Raw genomic sequence first — 17365 nt, 5'->3', positions numbered from 1 at the left:
AAAGAAAACATTTGTGGTTGCAGAGGGTGTCACTCGGTTATGAGAACAAAACAGGTTCTGTGCACAATGTCGTGCAGCCTCACCCAGAAGCTTAGAAACTCATGACGAGGCAACGTTTAGGTTTTAGATTTCATAAAATAAAAGTGAAATCATAAACCATAACGCTTTGTGCAGAACTGATTTTGGCCCCAAAGATGGGAACCACTATTTTATATAATGACAAAACCCATCTTCTTCTTTTTTATGATCAATAGCAAAGAGTTACTTATGTTAAATGTAAAAAGGAAAGTGATGAGTCAATCTTCAAGACTGCGTCCCACCCTGTATCCACAAATTACTATGATGAGTAGTAAGTCATGTTGTCTCACTCATTCTCTGACTTGATTAAATAAGAGTAAATTTAATTTAATAAAAAAAAAAAAAAAAATCTTCATATGTTCCTTTTCTTGATGGTGGCTCTACTTGAGGCTAAGAGGAGATGTATTACAGTGAAACATTATGTATTCTGCTGCTGGCCACCGGCCACTTCTCAACACTTAAATCACCTGAATTATTCACCAGAAACACTGCATTTGTTCACCACAGCTACACACTAGTAAAGTGGGAATGTGTGTGAGTCCTACGGTGTGTCCTTATCCTCATATTCGTACAATCTACATAAAACTAAACATTAAAAGTGGAACAATAGTCGGCTTCAGACAATGTTGACACTAATCGTCCTCAGGGATTTTGATTAAGAATACGAGCGTTGGTGGTTTCTTAACACCAGTGGGACACATATAGTCTGCAGATCAAAAGGCTTCAGTCAGACTTAATTAAAAAAATATTCATCATGCGTAAAGCTTTTTTTTTTTAGTAATTACACTTATGAATAATAGTGCAGCTAACTGATTCGTTAACAAGAAAAAAAAAGAATATAACTTCAAAGAAGAAGAAACAGAAGACATATAAAGTGTAGTAGAGAGGAGCGATATCACACGAAACAATGATAAATGTTTGCATCAGTTTATATTTGCCACCGGTAAAACAAATTCAACTGTTAACTGCGGACGCTGAATTGGTTACACAGTGCCCCCTGCTGGGCAACTAAGAGACGTTTCACAATTTTATTTCGAGGCACAAAAAAACGTGATTGCGATGATGATTCACACGGTTTGAAAACAAAGCTATAAACACATGACTCATACACTTTTTGAATATTTAACCACTCGGTCACCGTGTGCCCATGAAAAGAGTTAAATGTTAAGCGCTTAGCGAGTGACAACACTGTACACGGATCACATGAAGTAACACTCACATTCATCCTACCACTAGGAAAAACGTACACATCCACAAATACACCAGGTCCCATCGTCATGGAAAACACATTCTCTCCTAAATAAGATACATTTATATAGGCAGCAATATATATATATATATATATAACAGGGGATGAACATTGTGCATAAGAACCAAAGCTAAGCAGAAGTCTTGGTGATGGAGAACACTACCTCTCTCTCTATATATATGAATGTAGTTATTAGAATCCTTCAGATGCTCTGATCAGAAAAATATGCTCCAGTGGCCATAGCACTAATATTTAACAGTGACATCTGCAAAGAGAATATTTCTTAAAAGTTCCATGTCAAGTTCAAACTGTTCTTTTTATTTAAACATTTTGATGTAGCAGCAGATAAACTGTTCCGATAATGAGACCGAGCTACCGCTGCACACTGACCTCACAGACGAGTGGACTCAAACATCCGCTGTTTACACTGCGATTAGTGACCTTTTAGTAACCTTTGGACATGAAGGTAAAACTGGACAGAAACACTGAGTAAAAACAGAATTGTACCTTTATTAGAAGAAAAGTATATATATCCTACAGTAGAACAAATATAAATGAAAAGAGATATATCCTTGTCAGTAAGGCCCGAATGAATACTGAGACTTCTCCTTCAACTCTCCTTGACTTACAGATAATAAACATTTCACATGTCTTGCAGCAATATCGCCGGTAAAGCACAGTTTTTGAGACTATCTTCGACACCAGTTTCACCAGGGATGATCATCAAGAGTTCACTCAACACAGAGATTTTGGCCGGACCTTTGGGAAAAGCTGAAAAAAAAGAGAGATTATACGTTATAAAAGGCCTCACAAAAAAATAAAAATCGAAAATCTGTGGCAGGGGCTTGTTTATTTATTCATTTTTATCATCTTACCCCAAAGTAGTTGTTTGGGACGAAGCCCTCCCTCCCGCAGAGCGAAGCCCACCACCAGTCGGAGCCTTCGGGTTTCTGCAGGATCGTGACCATGTCTCCTTCTTTGAAGCTCAGCTCGTCGGCTGCCTGAGCCGGGTAGCTCCACAGAGCGTAGAGCACCCCGCTGTTCTCCACCCCCATGGCCTCCTCCACACCTGGAAAAGAAAACAGGATGCATGGTTACAACTTACAATACAAGGAAGCTGCTCATTTTGACGAGTGATGAAATAGCTTCTTGATATCTAGGAATTTTATTTTATAAATAAATCCTTCCTGTTGATATGAAATATTGGCATGCACCTAATATTTTTAAGCTTGCCGTCCCACTCTGGCCAAGTGCATCTACCTTTTGAGACACTTTTGATGAGGATTTTACATCATCGTAATGACATGACACATGGCTTTGAAACGTGCAGAACATCCTATTACGTCACCCTTTAGCAGATTTAAAGGGTGTGATGTGAAAGTAGGAATAGTTGCCTCACCCCTCAGGAAACTCTCACACTCCTCATATCCAGTAGCGTAAGGATCACATTTCTGGGAAGCAGTAGCTCCGTCGCTCTCTGTCATGGCCATGACGGCGGCTCCACTCCGCACCAGGAACTCACACAGATTACGGTCGTTACAAGATGCCGCACAATGCAGTGGGGTCCTGTGGGCCAAGTAAACAGCAGCAGGTAAGCAACAGATAGTTCACACCTTCACTGCACAGAGCCATGAGCAAAGTCCTCATTTACTAGTGTGACATTATGTTGTGCGATAGCTTAGGTTGACTGGGTTTGACAAAACCTTTACAGGACACAAGACAGAGGATGAAGGTGCAGAAGAATGAGTAAATGTTTACCAGCCATGACTGTCCTGTGCACTGACGTTGACTCCGATGCGAACCAGGAAGTCCACCACCTGGTGATGGCCGCCGCAGATGGCGTTATGAAGGCCAGTGATGCCTTCATCGTTTGGCTGGCTAGGGTCAGTCATCTGCGGACAAACGTTTTCTTAGATTTTCTTAGCAAACTGAATGTGTGTCATCCTAGTTGGCTGCACTTAAAGGCTTATGATCCGCTGCTTAATGCGTATGTAGCGTACCTCCTGCACAGCTCGCTGCACCGTCTCCAGCTCCCCGACCAGCGCTCCGTCCAGCAGCAGGACCAGCGGACTGAGCCGGGCTCGCTTTCCAGAACTTTTGCGGTCTTTCTTGTTCTGCCGCAGGATTGAATGATAGTTCTGAAGGGATAAAAATACACTGTAAGTAAAAGGATCTCGCTGCATTAACTGGTTTTAGCACAGTTAACCCTTTAAAGCCTGAACGCTGGTGACGTTTAAGCATGCGGTATTTAATTTACCGTAACTCACAGTGGTTTGCTCCATTCAGATTCAAAGTGTGGCTGAACACTGGGAAGTTGTGCTTTTGTGACATCTCAAGGGTGTAACTAACTTAATTTTTACCAACAAATTCCTCCAAACGTCTCTCTCTTCCTGGTGCAGGCATCATAATTACTGTAATGGCAGCTTTTTTATCCCAGAAAGCACAACTTCCCAGTGTTCAGCCACACTTGAGTTACGGTAATTAATTTTTTTGCGACAGGCAGATGTTCAAGTCTTAAAGGGTTAAGTTCTTACTTTGATGTCCAGGAACTTCGGCGTGGACGTCTGAGTTGCAGGTGGACGGGAAGGAGGCGTGGCGCCTTCCTCCCCGTCCGAGGAGCTGCTGGACTCGCTGCCTTGCTCTCCCTTGTTGCGGTGCTCCTTCTTGCGAAACAGCCTGTCGATGAGATGCCTGTACTGGTTCGGCTGGTAATGCGAGGCCTTCTTCATGGGACGCGACTGGTCCACGGAGCCCCGTCTCTTCAGGGGCCGAGGGATTTCCGCCCTGATGCGGAGCAGCTCCTCCAGGTCCGGCATCACGTCGCTCTGAGCCTCGGGGGCCATCACCGGCTGCAGCCTGGTGGGGCTCAGGGGACGGGGGGCCGGCTGGGAGACGTGCTCGACTTCCCTCCCTTCTGGTATGGTGGGAGTCTGCGTAATCGTGGGGAGCTGATGAGTAAAGTCCACGCGCTCCAACTCTGCGTCTACATCCCCTGGGTTCAGAGCTGCGAAACATGACGACAAACCACATTTAGTTGCAAAAAAAAAAAAAAAGAAAAGTGTGGACTTGTGGACGGGTGTTAAATGTGTTTTACCGTCACTATATACAGCTGGTTGTCTCAGCTCAGGAGGCTGTTGCTGTGGCTGGAATCCATGTTGGCGGAAGAATTCCCTCGACATGGGCACAGGTGGTTGGTAAGGTGGCATGCCTCCTCCTCCTCCTCCTTCCCGTCCCAGGACCCTGGGGTGCTGGGGTGTCATCGCTCCCCATTGGGGGTTTTGGAGGCGCATGATGACCGAGAGGGGAATGGGCTTGTGTTGGCGGGACTGAGCAGAAGCGGGAGGGATGGAAATGCGGGAGATGATGGGTTGAGGGTGGTAAGGGGAGTGCGTCGGGGACGAAACATCTGGCGGCACCGATATCCGTGCATTGCGGGGAAGGGAAGCGTGGGAATACTGATGAGAGTTAGAGCGGGGATCCTGTAAATGATTTAAAAGAGAAAGAGCAGAAAGAGTTATCATCCAGCTCGTGAATAATTTAAGAAGCCTCTTCTGTTGTTTTGATTTTATAGCCGGAGCGTTTAGCTCTTAAAGCTCAACCGCTTTCATTAGACTCCGAGAGACTAGTTATTGGTCATATTACTGTATCTGTTAACTGTAATTCAGAAATAATAAAAAATAAATCATTTTAACACACTTTGAGACATTTTGTGGGCAGACATTTTAGTTTGTGATAGTTAATTAAAGAATGAAAAAAGAGAAAAACAGATCATCAGTCCTCTGCAGAACATTTCACAGACTGGGAACTGCACTTTATGCACATGTTTAACATTTTCTCTGAACATGTTTCTTTCTTTCTAAGCGTGTTCATACGTCTCATAAGTGTTTTACTGAAATGTCCGGGTGTTATATGTGAACCTTTTTAAGCCGGGAGTCTGCAAAATTTCGCTATGTTCTCATAATGACAATAAAGGTTCTTGAAAAAGAATCAAACAATGTAAACAGAATAAAAAAACTACTCAAGTTAATCACAAACGCATACTTGGGTGCATGACTTGTAAATGTGCACAGCTGTTCCACCACTGGCTTCAAGTAAATCCATAATATAAAAGTAATGCATGGTGCATCTTCCAGTTTTTTAAGTTCATTTGTATCAAAATGGACATTTTTCTGTCCTGTAGAAGGTCAAACCCCTCACAAATACAGACTTCTATTAGAAATATTGTGATATTCTGGTTTCAAGACGCCAAAGAAAACTAAGTCGTCTATAAAAATTTGCGTCATTTTTTGACAACCTTTCCTGGATATCTGAAAACAGATGACTAGCAATGACTAAAGGTGTGAGCTGCACAAACGCCAGACAAAGAAGCCTCCTCTTAAGTTTTATTTTAAGCGTCTGTTGACCCAACCCACCTTTTTTGGGCCTGGGGCTGGAGTCGGGTTATCCAGGTTGGATTCCCGCCAGTTGCTGTTTGGCACAGACGGCCGCAGCCACTCTGTCTCTGCAACAGGAAGACGTTCCATGAGAAAAAAGAGAGGGCAAGCAGGGACAGATTCCCGAAAATGTAACAAGATGCAAATGTAAAACAGCTGGAAGCGTAAATCCGCTTACTGTCATAGGTGTGGTGCGGCTTTCTCTCGTAGGACACATCCAGGTCGGTCTCATTCCACTTGCCAGGACTCTTTTGGCGCTGCAAACTATCGTCTGACAGACAGTTTCAAAACAGAGTTAATGAGGGCTACATGTTATTTATTTATTTTGTAATAAAATCATTTTGGGTGGTGAGTTTGGGGTAAGGAATGTTTAAGAACTGGAAAACTTTCAATCACATTTTTTCCGGTAGTTTCCGTCAAAGTCAACTTCCATCACTTGGGACAATTCAGAATTACTGGTTCATTGTGGAATAATTATCACGTCATTAATGCCAGTTTCATGCTTAAGTAGAACTTTAACGCCGTCTCTAACTGAGCCACATGTTGGCTGATTTTGTTGCCGTAATTACCCCACATTAAATGTGGGTCATATTTGAAACATTACATTAATATTAAAATTTAAATCCATCAATTATTCATCATGTAGAATTGACACCATTCGCCATTTTAACATTTGCGTGATTTTGTCGGGGTTAATTGGGAACTTACTGGATTGATTGAAAACGTTGAAATTTCGAGGAAGCGTGCTGGACATCGGATGATTAAATAACAAGGGAGAGGGACTTCTTTCCAGCCGGGGTGACCGGCGGCCCATCTGGTTGCTGTCATATGGGCTGAGCATGTTGAAGGACCCCTGCCCCGGAGCAGAGCGACCCGGTTGGTCCAAAGGACCAGATGTGCGGCTTGGAGAAGGGCTCCGTTCTATGTAAGCGACTGAGCCTTTTGGGCTCCTGTCGTAACGAGACGGGGAGCCGCGTCTTTGGCTGTGAGGCGACTGTTGAGGGCTCTGCCGCCTGGACAGGTAGGTGTCAGATTCAGACCGGGGCATGTGTCCCGCCCTCTGGACTTTAGGGGATGAGTGCGGGCTGGTGTACAACTCTGTGGAGTCGGTGGGACTGTAAGGGGCTGATCTCGAAGATAAATTCGTGGAGCTGCCATTTGGGCTGCCGCCCAAGTCCCACGACGTGATGGAGGAGCTGGAGCCTGCGGTGAATTGAGGCTGCTCCCTGTAAATGGTGGAGCTGGTCTAAACAGAAAAATGTACAAGCAACTTGTTTTAGCCACGTTTCATTTTTGAACAGAAAAGCAACTTGAAAATTATGCTATTTTTTTGCTTCATTAAAATGTCTTCTATCAAACTAGTTAAAAAAACAATCAAAATGCACATTTAGGTGTTCACTTCACTACACTTTGCTTGTGTTGCGCCTCTAGTTTGCTCCTAAGTTTGTTAAAAGTCTTGTCTTTATCCCGGTATATGAGGTGCCATTTGATCTTATATGTGTTGATATGATATGTTTTGAAAGGTTTGAGTAGATTTGGTTTAGGTACATAGAAATATACATGATTTTTTTCAATGTAAAACTTTCAATTTCTCAAAATGAGTTTTCCTGCTACTCTGAGCCAGAAATCTCCACCTCAGTATCACTTACACAAACCAAACCTTCCACATTTATTCATAGCTACAATCTGCAGGTATTTACTGAGGGGATGTTTCATGTATCATTCAGAGCCTGACTTACATAACATTTTACTCCCAAAATAGATTTTTTATGTTATTTATAGAGTGATAAAAAGAGATATCCAAAATTCCCTCTGTAAATACCTGGAAATCTAATACGTAAACAAAATGAAACAAGAATTTTTGAACCTCACTTTAGCCTCTATTCAGATTTCTGTTCTGGAAATATATGCAAATTAGTGCATATTTGAGTAGATAACTCCTCATTTGCATATATAAATATATATTCACAGAAAACTTATAATCCAAAAACATATATATTGTATTTATGTAAGTAATCAACAACTTTCATGGTGATATCTATTAGTTAAACCTGTAGTGTCTGGCCCTGATTAATTCATGGACTGAACCAGGGTGTGTGAGACGTCTCACTGAATATCAATTAAATAATAGTAGAATAATTAGAATTAATAGTATAATAGTATAGTATTAATATCAGTTACATAATAGTAGAAGAATTAGAAAGTTGTAGGACGAGTTTAAAAAAGGGCGGACGATGAAAAATAATAATATATAATAATAATCGTTGTTGTTTTAGTTCATCTCACATGGACAGGTAAATGCCCGAGGAGTGTTTCTATTCTACACCTGAAAAACGTGGGCGTGGGACTATAAAAAGAGACAGCCTGTCACGCACAACAACAAAAAACATAAATGTCAGAAACTTAACAGCTAAAGCGAGAAACCCACCACAGAGTGCGTGTGTCGTACCTGAGACGCAGAAGTCGTGTCGTTGTTGTTGTTGTTGGAGGACGAGGAGGACGAGGCCTCGTTCAGCAGGGAGTTAAATTCTCTGGACAACTCATCCGCCGTAGCCAGCGATGCATTCAGGTCGTCGTTTATGGTCTGGACTGCAAATGAACCACACACACACACGAGCACCGCAGACGATTAGCTGAGGATGTACTCTCCCACGCGCACAAGTAAACGCGCGGCCAAAAAAAAAATCCAAATTAAAGAGTGGTGTAAACTTACACAGCATGTTGCTGCCAAAGCTCTGAGAAGTCATGGTTGTGAGGAAGCAGAGCCAGGCTCCTGAAAAAGAAAAACCGCCACAGAATAAAGAAAAAGCCTCCTTCGACTAACAATGCTCATATCATGGTAAGCACACACAACGATCTGGACAAACAGGCTCGTTGCATAGGTTCTCTTGATTCTGCCTGACGTCGCCTGCACAATGTTATCAAACTGTCACTGACGTTAAAGTGAAATCTCTTCCTCTCTCTCTAATCCGAACTCTCTCAACCCCCTTTGGGCACGTCTGTCATGTCTAAACAAGCTGCAAATACCTGGAAACACACTAAATCACACCACAAACACTTTCATGACCCTTTTGGGAAACTGGTTCTATGTGTTTGTCCTGTTCGCTGACTCAACACTATTCTCTGTGATACCAGGTGTACCCGCTCATGACTAAAACCAGCTTCAGACAGGTGGATTACGCACAGAGTCGGGTGAACAGTAAAATTACAGTTATGTTCCAGGCAACTGTGTGTGTGTTAACTCCAGACTGTGCAATTCGGCTAATATGTGACGCCAATTCAGTTCCCTTGCATGATGATAATGACTTTAAGTATCAGCATGAAAAAAAAAAAGAATAGCACGTAGTTAGTGACACATTTATATGACACATGTCGAACCATCCACTGTGAATATTCTGTATTATAATAAAGGATCTTCATAAAAACAAATGTGTTCTTTAAATGGCGTCCGTGCTCTGAAATATGGTGGTTAACCTTTAGTTATTAAAAACATTTAACGTAAGCTGATCGTGACATTTACAATTCTAAGTAAATATTTAATCATTAATGCAGTAGATTGACTAAGGACGGGCCATTTTACTGCGATGATGAGTAAATACCGTGGAATAAAACGACATTAGTAGTAAAACTGGTTTGCATGGTTCCGTGTTGGCGCTGCCTGCTGATGTGGAAGATAAATGAATAAGAATTAAACGTTATCAAGATGAAAGAAAGAAAGTAAGAAAGTAATCATTATTTTATTTTGTCGTATTTATTTATGTTTTAAACCTGTTTAAATTTCTACGTCTGTAATGTCAATAGCAGCGTGAGCGGCTACCGTAATAACTGTAGTCTGCGTGCAACATCTTTTTTTTATTTTTTTATTTTATTCATAAAAAGCTAAAATTTAGCCGGGGGACAGGTCATATAAAACGGGGACTGTCCCCAGAAATCAGGGACGTCTGGTCACCCTAAAAAAAACCCTAAAACAACCAACACAGCACCTCTTTTTTCTTTTTTTTTCTGCTGCTTCATTTTTCAGACCTTTCCAGCTTCACCACAGTCGCACCACGTATGTTCACACTGAATATGCAAAACTCACATCATGACGAAAAACACATGAAGTCGTTTCTTCAAGTGGGGGAAACACAAAAGCTGCAACAAGTCATAACAGCATCAACGCATGGGACAGGTCTGGTGCTGTTTAGGAGGAAGACTCAAGACTTTCACTTATAATGTTACTTCCTTCTTTCACTCTTTGTATTAGGCTAAACTACTATTGTGCTCGACAAACAGAGAGACGTTTAACATGGAGGTGACCTAAAGAGAAAGGGAAATGAATGTGTTTATCTTTTCTGTTATGTAATGTTTGCGGTGTATCATTAAACCAGACCAAACAACATTTCATATAAATTCTTTGACACTGAATAATCTCCTGAAACCAGCATAAAAAAAAAAAAAAGATGTGTTCTTCACATCGTGTGTGTTGTAATGTGCTATTGCAGGGGCTCGTCATGTCTCACATTCCTGGACACGCCTCGCTCCAGTCAGCCATTCACCTCAAACAGTCGGGAACGCTTATCACCGTCAAGAGCAACCCACACACAAAAAAAAAAAAAGAGAGAGATTACGCTCTCATTGACTCACAAAGGTCAGGTCAGCTGATCGCTCACTGAACTCCTCGCTCGCTGCCCAGCAATGCGTTCACCCCACCCCTCCCTTCCCGCTCGCACACTTTCGCCATTTTCTCTTGGTTCAGTGGCAAGAGGCATCTCTCCAGCATCCAAACGAGACTGTACCTCATGGCACTTTTCGGCTGTAATTAAATACACACTTTTGTATTTGTTCATGGGGCGTAATAAGACATAAAAAAAAACAATTACTGTGTCAAGTGACTTTACAGCGCACTCTAAAAAAGTGTATTTGTGTAGCAGTCGAAGTAACGTAATGTCTTGCATGAGTCTCACTCAGTTTTCCGCTTTAGTCATGGCAGTGTGCTTTTCTGGATTACATCAACTAAAAATTGTATTTTTAAGCTGCTGTTCTTATTCAAGTGTGTGAGTTAAGTATCTTACGTCGTTTTTCAGAAACACACTCGGCCTCTTGTGACCAAATATCTTTTTTTTTTTTATCCTGATAGTTGTAAATAAATGGAAGGAATTTCTCCCTCATTAGATTAATATACTCATATATAACACACTTCACACACACTACGATTGCCCTTAAGAAATGTGCCATGTAATGGAAGCAAATGGAGCGTGTAAACTGAACTTCTTTTGGATGTTGGACCTTTGTGGTTAACACTGATGCCTCCCAGCGAGAAGGTGCAGGTTCAAGTCCGGCTCAGGCCTTTCTGGGTGGAGTTTGCATGTTCTCGTTGTGTCTGAGTACCGGGTACTCCGGTTTCCTCCCACATCCAAAGACATGTTTGTTAGGTTGATTGATGATTCTAAATTCAACCTCTGTCTCTGTGCTCTCGCCCTCTCGCCCAGTGACTATAAAAGCTGCCTTTCCTGAAATGTTGAGCAACAATATTTTACAAATAATTGAAATGAAAAACTTCTAAGTGGGTTATTAACTGTAGCTGACTCAAATCAGTTCTGTTAACTTGCAAACTTAAGCTTTTTTTTAAGTGGGTCCATCAATTTTCTAATTTCAGTGTGTTTATGCTTCTTGTTCTGTCCTCTTTCGTCACATTTTTACTGCCCTCAAATATAATTTTTGGATCCGCTTTTCACTATGTTGTTGTTTTTTTTTGTTTTTTATGGTGTTTAAGTTTCTGCTTCGCTGCTATCACCCCTATGCTTTTTTTTTTTATCTCCACAATATGTGTTAATAAATAAGAAGGTAATGAGGAGTTAATAGAAGTACAAGTAATTTGCATCCGGTCTTGCTCTTATCAGCAGATTTTATTATACAAACAAAACCAGGCGGCTCTTCCAGAGGAATACAGTGAATAATCCTCTGTAGGGAAAGGACAATATACAGTAAGCTGCTCTTATCACGTACTGTCACAACTTGTCGCAAACATGCACTAGAGTATATAAAGTCAATACTACATAGAAAGGAGGGAATTACCGGATAACAGAAAGATTATTCATCTGAAATTTTCAAGTAGACCGGCAGCTTGTGGCCACTGGTGCGGTGAAAAGAAGAAAGGGTTTCTTAGAAAACATGAGGTTTTCCAAGACTACAGTTTTGTCCCACTACAGTGTCAGATTACAATCTCGGCTGGTTCTACTTTTTTAACGATTACTTTCTCTTCTGAGCAGTGAAACCAAGATGCAAACATTAAATGCTAAAAAAAAAAAAAACACCTACCAGTTGCATCTGCAAATTAAAACTTAGAAAACCAGAGAGTTCCTGCAAAAAAAAAAAAACGCTGGAATGAGATTTAACGATTAAAGACAATAATCATTAGTTTTGCCAGGGCGTGTCTGACCAAAAACACAAGCAGTCCCTTCCCTTTCCCATTCCTTTTGTACCAGTAATTTATGATTACGCATCTACTCGATACTCTTCTGCTGAACCCCTTATTTCCATCGAGCATCCAGTCATTTCCTCCTTGACCCGTTTCACAATTATCAGCCCCTCCTTCGTATCCTTCCTCTAAAAAATGCCTTTGGATCTGTCCTGGTGGGGACAGAAAAACATCCCCCGATATAACCGCACACGTCCTATTATAACTCGTTTCATTTTATGTGTTCTTGACATGGATTTCTTAAACTTAAGTCTTACATCATGAGACAACACAAACTAGATAAATAAAAAACCAGGGGACATTCTGAGTGGACAATAGCGCCACACAGCAATTGTGCAAACACAGGTGGGAGGCAGTGTGTAATTATTGCGTATGTGTTCAGGAATCTGTGTCACAGAGCATTAGGGAGGCGATTGTAGCGCGTTAATGATTCTCACCGTCAGTATCAACTGCTGCCATAGAAAGAATGCTTATCCAGGTCCCACCTTAAACCTCCTTATAGATCACAAAGATACAATTAAACCGACACGTTTCCCAGGAGCTCGGTGACATATGACTACAGATCCAAGTGATGGTTGATTTCTACCATATGACTACTAATCTCTTCCTTCAACGACTGTCTAAGACATCAGAGCTCCACCCAAAGTGTTTATTTTTATAGCGATTGCATGTACACTCCTTGCTAGTCAGTGAAATGTATAAAAAACACAAGTGTCCTCAGCTGTCACCGACAAAGACCTTTCACTGCAGCCACCTATTATATAATCTAAAGCTGCCTCCATTCCTCTTTACGTTCGCGATGTTGCAGACTGTTCTTTACCGTAGCAATAGCCTCTTGGCTCCTGGAGCGCTACTGTTCTCCACAGCATGTGACTCAGGAATGTCTCGGAGCTACAAAACATAACAGGCATTTCTGGCAAGTTGCATTCTCCAGCTAATGTCTGAACGGTGTCGTGCTCATGGTGTGGCACAAACAAAGGTCCTTACCTAGCAGAAGTGCCAAACACCACCAGTCAGCTGACATGCCCATATATGCACGAATTTGATCATGCGTGTTAAGTGGGTTCCTTTTCCAAAGAAAAACAAACAAACAAAAAAAATAAAAAAACTTTTTAAGAGATTGTTTGGCAGCAGGTTGCAACAAGTGCACAATGCGGCCCAGCTGGTTTTTAACACCACCACAAAGTGCAGAGGGCTGAATGGGTGCCAACTAAGTCCTGCTCTGACAGGACGGTTTGGTTTCATTGCAGATTACACTAGTGCAGAGACAAGCCGACCTGGTAAATAAGGAATAACTGACACTTAAAAGATTCGTTACTTGCCATCACCTGATTTGATGCAATCCTATTGGTCTACAACAGGTTTTATTTCCGTTCTGTTGTGTACATCCTACATTTGCACGTGAAGAATAATAAAAAATACTAACCATATACCACCTAATAATAAATAAATAAATAAATCTCACGAATTTCTGTCAGTAAATCCTCATAGTTTGTAAATGTGATCCTGTGAAATGTGAAACGAGTCAGTATTGTGTTGTGTTGTGTGCAGGTTTCCCAAGCTCCTCTGTGGTCGTAGAGCAGATCCATGCCAGGCACGGTTGGTAACATCTGATTTCCATTACTTTAAGACAAGGCTCCTCCTCGCATACAGGGCCACTCACAACGAGCGAGAGAAAAGCATGGAAAGAGCTACCCAGGCGGAAAAGAAAATGCGTCTTAACACGTTGAGCTGCGAACACGCTCCAAACTGCGATGATCGCTCAGCACAGAAATCATCTTAAAATAAAACATAAACCATCGTCACTCTTTTTTCCTCTAACAGGATTCACCACGCACTTTAGTGTAGTCTGAGCTACAAGTAAAAAAAACTTCCTTACCCCAAAAAAAGAGGAGTCTTTCTGCTCTTTTGTCCAAGACTCGAGAGGAAAGCTGAGCTCTGTTCGCAGCCTTTGGTCTTCCTGAATGATCAGTCTGTGTTTTTCTCTTGTGGCCGCGACTCCAGACATTTAGTCATAGCTGCGCACTGAGTTATTTTGGCTCAGTCCAGCCCCTCGGCTCCCTCTGCTGCTGTAACCCGAGCCAGGTGTTCCTGCCACAGCTGGCCAGGTGAAGCTGAGTTATCATCGACGCCTTCAGAGGAAACGAAGCCCAGCCTTGCAAATGATCATTTATTATTATGATGCAATAAATGTTATTAAGACGTAAGACATTGTTAATTTGTTATACGTATGGGAAACATCCGTGTCACAATAACAAGGAATTAGACAAGAATATATATTAAAAAAAACTACGAAAAAAAAACAATATATCAAATTTGAGGGAATATACAAAAATATACAACAAATAACTCTGGAAAATATATAGAGGAAAATAGACACATAAGGACATCCTGAATACACAGTGTGGAATGGGAATTACAATTTGCTAAGATTATAAAATGTAGACAATGAGGTGGTTTGTGAGCTTTTGATTTGCAAGTTACACATCTCACTTTTATTGTTATGTTAAAAGCACGTTTTTCACATAGTGGTCTTATTTAATAATTAGACGTTTTTAAAATATAAAACCAAATGTGTAATGTATAATGACCGGACCTATTGTGTAAAAATCTTTTTGTGGCGTCTGTTACCATATTAGGATCGTTTTGGAGAATAAAGAATGAATCGATACGGGAGAAGATCGATAAGAAAGTTTTAATGGGTCAGTGACTATCAAAAGACCCGGATGTGGACAAGTGGGCGGGGTTGTGAATAATCGAGCGTCATCACGTCATCACCCCTACGTAATCAGTACGCCCCACTGTGGTGAAGCGTTTCCGCCAAGATGGTTGTCGGTGCCTTCCCCATCGCCAAGCTCCTCTACCTTGGAGTGAGACAGATGAGCAAACCCGTGGCGAACAGGATAAAAGCTGGAGCTCGGAGCAGCGAGTTCTTCAAGAATTACATCTGCCTTCCACCGGCGCAGTGTGAGTAACCGAGCTAATGGCTGATAGTGGCTTATAGTTCGCTGTCACTGTGACCGTTGCTCACGCTAGGAGCGCCGCCACAGCCAATGACGTTGAAGCTCATATGAGCGCTCGTCCAATCATTTTCACGGGTCGGCGCGTTCGACCAATAGGAGCCGGGTATGATGGATGAGGGCGGGATTTGTTCTGTCATTGAACAGGTTGGGTGAAACCTTGTCTTTGCTGTGAGGACATGATATGACAATAGTTCAATTCTTTCGCACAGTCCGGCTTAAGATATGACATTAAAGCCAAGTAAGCACTTCTAGACAGACAGATATATGTTGTCCTGTGAAACGCATTAGATGTTTACCTCTGTTTAGCCAGTCAAAGCCTTAAAAAAAACGGCAAGGACAGCTAAGAGCGTCTCGTGTTATTTATAGTATGTGCTGTGTACTCTATGAGACAACTGTGGCTAATATGAGACAAGGAGAAGCGTACACTGAAAATAATCCCCATTTAGTTTTGGAAACATTTACATCTGACCTGACCTCACCTGCTCTGTGAACAAACACTGCACACCTGGTGAAGAAGGCCCAACAGAGGCTGTTCTTCCTCAGGTAGCTGAAGACAAATTCACAAATTTCTACAGGACCACAGTGGAACCTCTGTCTTGGTGTGGACAGTGTGGTATGGGAGCTTCATGGCACAGGACAGGAAGGAATTAGCTTGTGTATTAAGAACTACATAGGGGATTGTGGGGAGTCCTCTTCCAGATTTGGACTCGGCCTGTGCAGACAGACCAGGTCCAAAAGAGGACTTATATGTATATATCTGTATGATCTGTATTTGTTTTATTTTATAATGCTTATTCTACATGCATGCACACTCATAATGACAATAAATGATTCTTGAATCTTGAATGCATACATTGTCACAAATATTTGTTCACTTGTGGTCTGGCACATCACTCTAAATGCGAGCAAAACTCCGATATCAGATTTTACTAAGCTGCCTGTGCTTGTGTGCTGCATGCTCGTTGTCTTCACAGTCTACCACTGGATCGAGATGAGAACGAAGATGCGGATCATGGGCTTCCGGGGATCCGTCATCAAGCCACTGAACGAAGACGCGGCTGCAGAGCTGGGCGCTGAGTTGCTGGGAGAGGCGATCATTTTCCTCATCGGCGGAGGATGTATGGTGTTGGAATACAGCAGGCAGGCTGCTAACTCGCGCCGCAAAGAGGAGGAACTGAACGAGAACCTCATAAGCCTGCAAACTCAAATAGCAGAGTTGACGCTGACGACAGAGACTCTAGGTGCTCAGTTGAGAGAGGTCAACAGGCAACTGCTCTCCTTCCCTGTCCCCACCAATAAGTGACAAATCTGTTCTTGTTTACACGCTGCGGCATAATGTCGGTCTCTGTGTACGAGAGTGAGAGTACTCCAACATAGTAGTCACGTAATGCCTGACAGTTACCCCGCTTCACTCTCTGTTCCACGCCGAAGAGGTGGACAGAAGCATATCAGTGCATTGTGGATTTGGGTGGTATCACTGGCTCGTGTTTTTTGAGCAACTAATTGTAAAGTGGGAATACTATGATATTCATAGTGAATTTCTAAGGTTGATCTTGCATCCTCATCATAAAGCTGACTGAACATAAAGATTGTCAGTATATGGCAATGCTGACTTTAAAGTTAATTTATTTTCTAACCACTCCAGCATAATTTCTTTTTAAACTAAATAATCTTCATGGTCTTAAATCACTAAAGGAATTGTGATTTTCGTGCTATATTGGCTTTGATTGTGAGTGACTGTTGATTATATGGTACCACAAAAATAAACAGACAACAAAACAAATAAACACCAGATCATATCAGTGCATTTTTTTTTTTTTTTTTACAGTAACTGCCTGCAATGTTGTACATTACATGTCTGCTGGTTTATGGGGTGAGATGATAATTGCAAAATATATGGTGTGAAATAAAATATATGCTATCTGTTAATAGAGTTTGTGTCATGATATGTGCAAGTTATGAGTTAAAAAAAAAAGAAGGAAAAAAACTACACTACCCAGCATGCTTTGAATGTAAACACCACTTCCCACTGTGGACTGTTCCAAATGGGTAACGGGGCAAATACTCACTAAATCAAAATGCAGATTTCCCACACATTCTGCTTTAAGAACACCACTTAGCA

At 41.8% G+C, this 17365-nt stretch overlaps 2 protein-coding genes across 3 annotated transcripts; one reads left to right on the top strand and one right to left on the bottom strand.

Annotated features, from left to right (window-relative positions):
- Window positions 1-991: 991 nt before the first annotated feature.
- ppp1r13l (protein phosphatase 1, regulatory subunit 13 like) lies at window positions 992-14318 on the bottom strand. 2 transcript variants are annotated; one of them, XM_047594981.1, is made up of 14 exons: window positions 14100-14318; window positions 12061-12102; window positions 8474-8533; window positions 8210-8349; window positions 6469-7006; window positions 5939-6031; window positions 5740-5828; window positions 4422-4806; window positions 3862-4331; window positions 3328-3465; window positions 3086-3219; window positions 2727-2893; window positions 2203-2396; window positions 992-2098 (listed from the first exon to the last, which is right to left on the bottom strand). In XM_047594981.1, exons 3-14 carry the CDS (start codon window positions 8505-8507, stop codon window positions 2063-2065), a joined length of 2418 nt encoding a protein of 805 aa, XP_047450937.1. In that variant the 5' UTR covers window positions 8508-8533; window positions 12061-12102; window positions 14100-14318; the 3' UTR covers window positions 992-2062. The 2 variants fall into 2 exon arrangements, with proteins under 2 accessions (XP_047450937.1, XP_047450936.1); XM_047594980.1 differs by lacking the exon at window positions 12061-12102.
- Window positions 14319-15024: 706 nt separating this feature from the next.
- Window positions 15025-17172, top strand: opa3 (outer mitochondrial membrane lipid metabolism regulator OPA3). Its single transcript, XM_047594211.1, has 2 exons — window positions 15025-15187; window positions 16218-17172. The coding sequence occupies exons 1-2, from the start codon at window positions 15046-15048 to the stop codon at window positions 16544-16546; spliced, it is 471 nt and encodes a 156-aa protein (XP_047450167.1). The 5' UTR covers window positions 15025-15045; the 3' UTR covers window positions 16547-17172.
- Window positions 17173-17365: the final 193 nt, after the last annotated feature.

Source organism: Mugil cephalus, chromosome 9 (genome assembly GCF_022458985.1).
Source record: "Mugil cephalus isolate CIBA_MC_2020 chromosome 9, CIBA_Mcephalus_1.1, whole genome shotgun sequence".
In the NCBI taxonomy this organism is placed as follows: Eukaryota; Metazoa; Chordata; class Actinopteri; order Mugiliformes; family Mugilidae; genus Mugil; species Mugil cephalus.
Note: the sequence above shows the minus strand (reverse complement) of the source record. Positions and strands in the feature narration are given on the sequence as shown.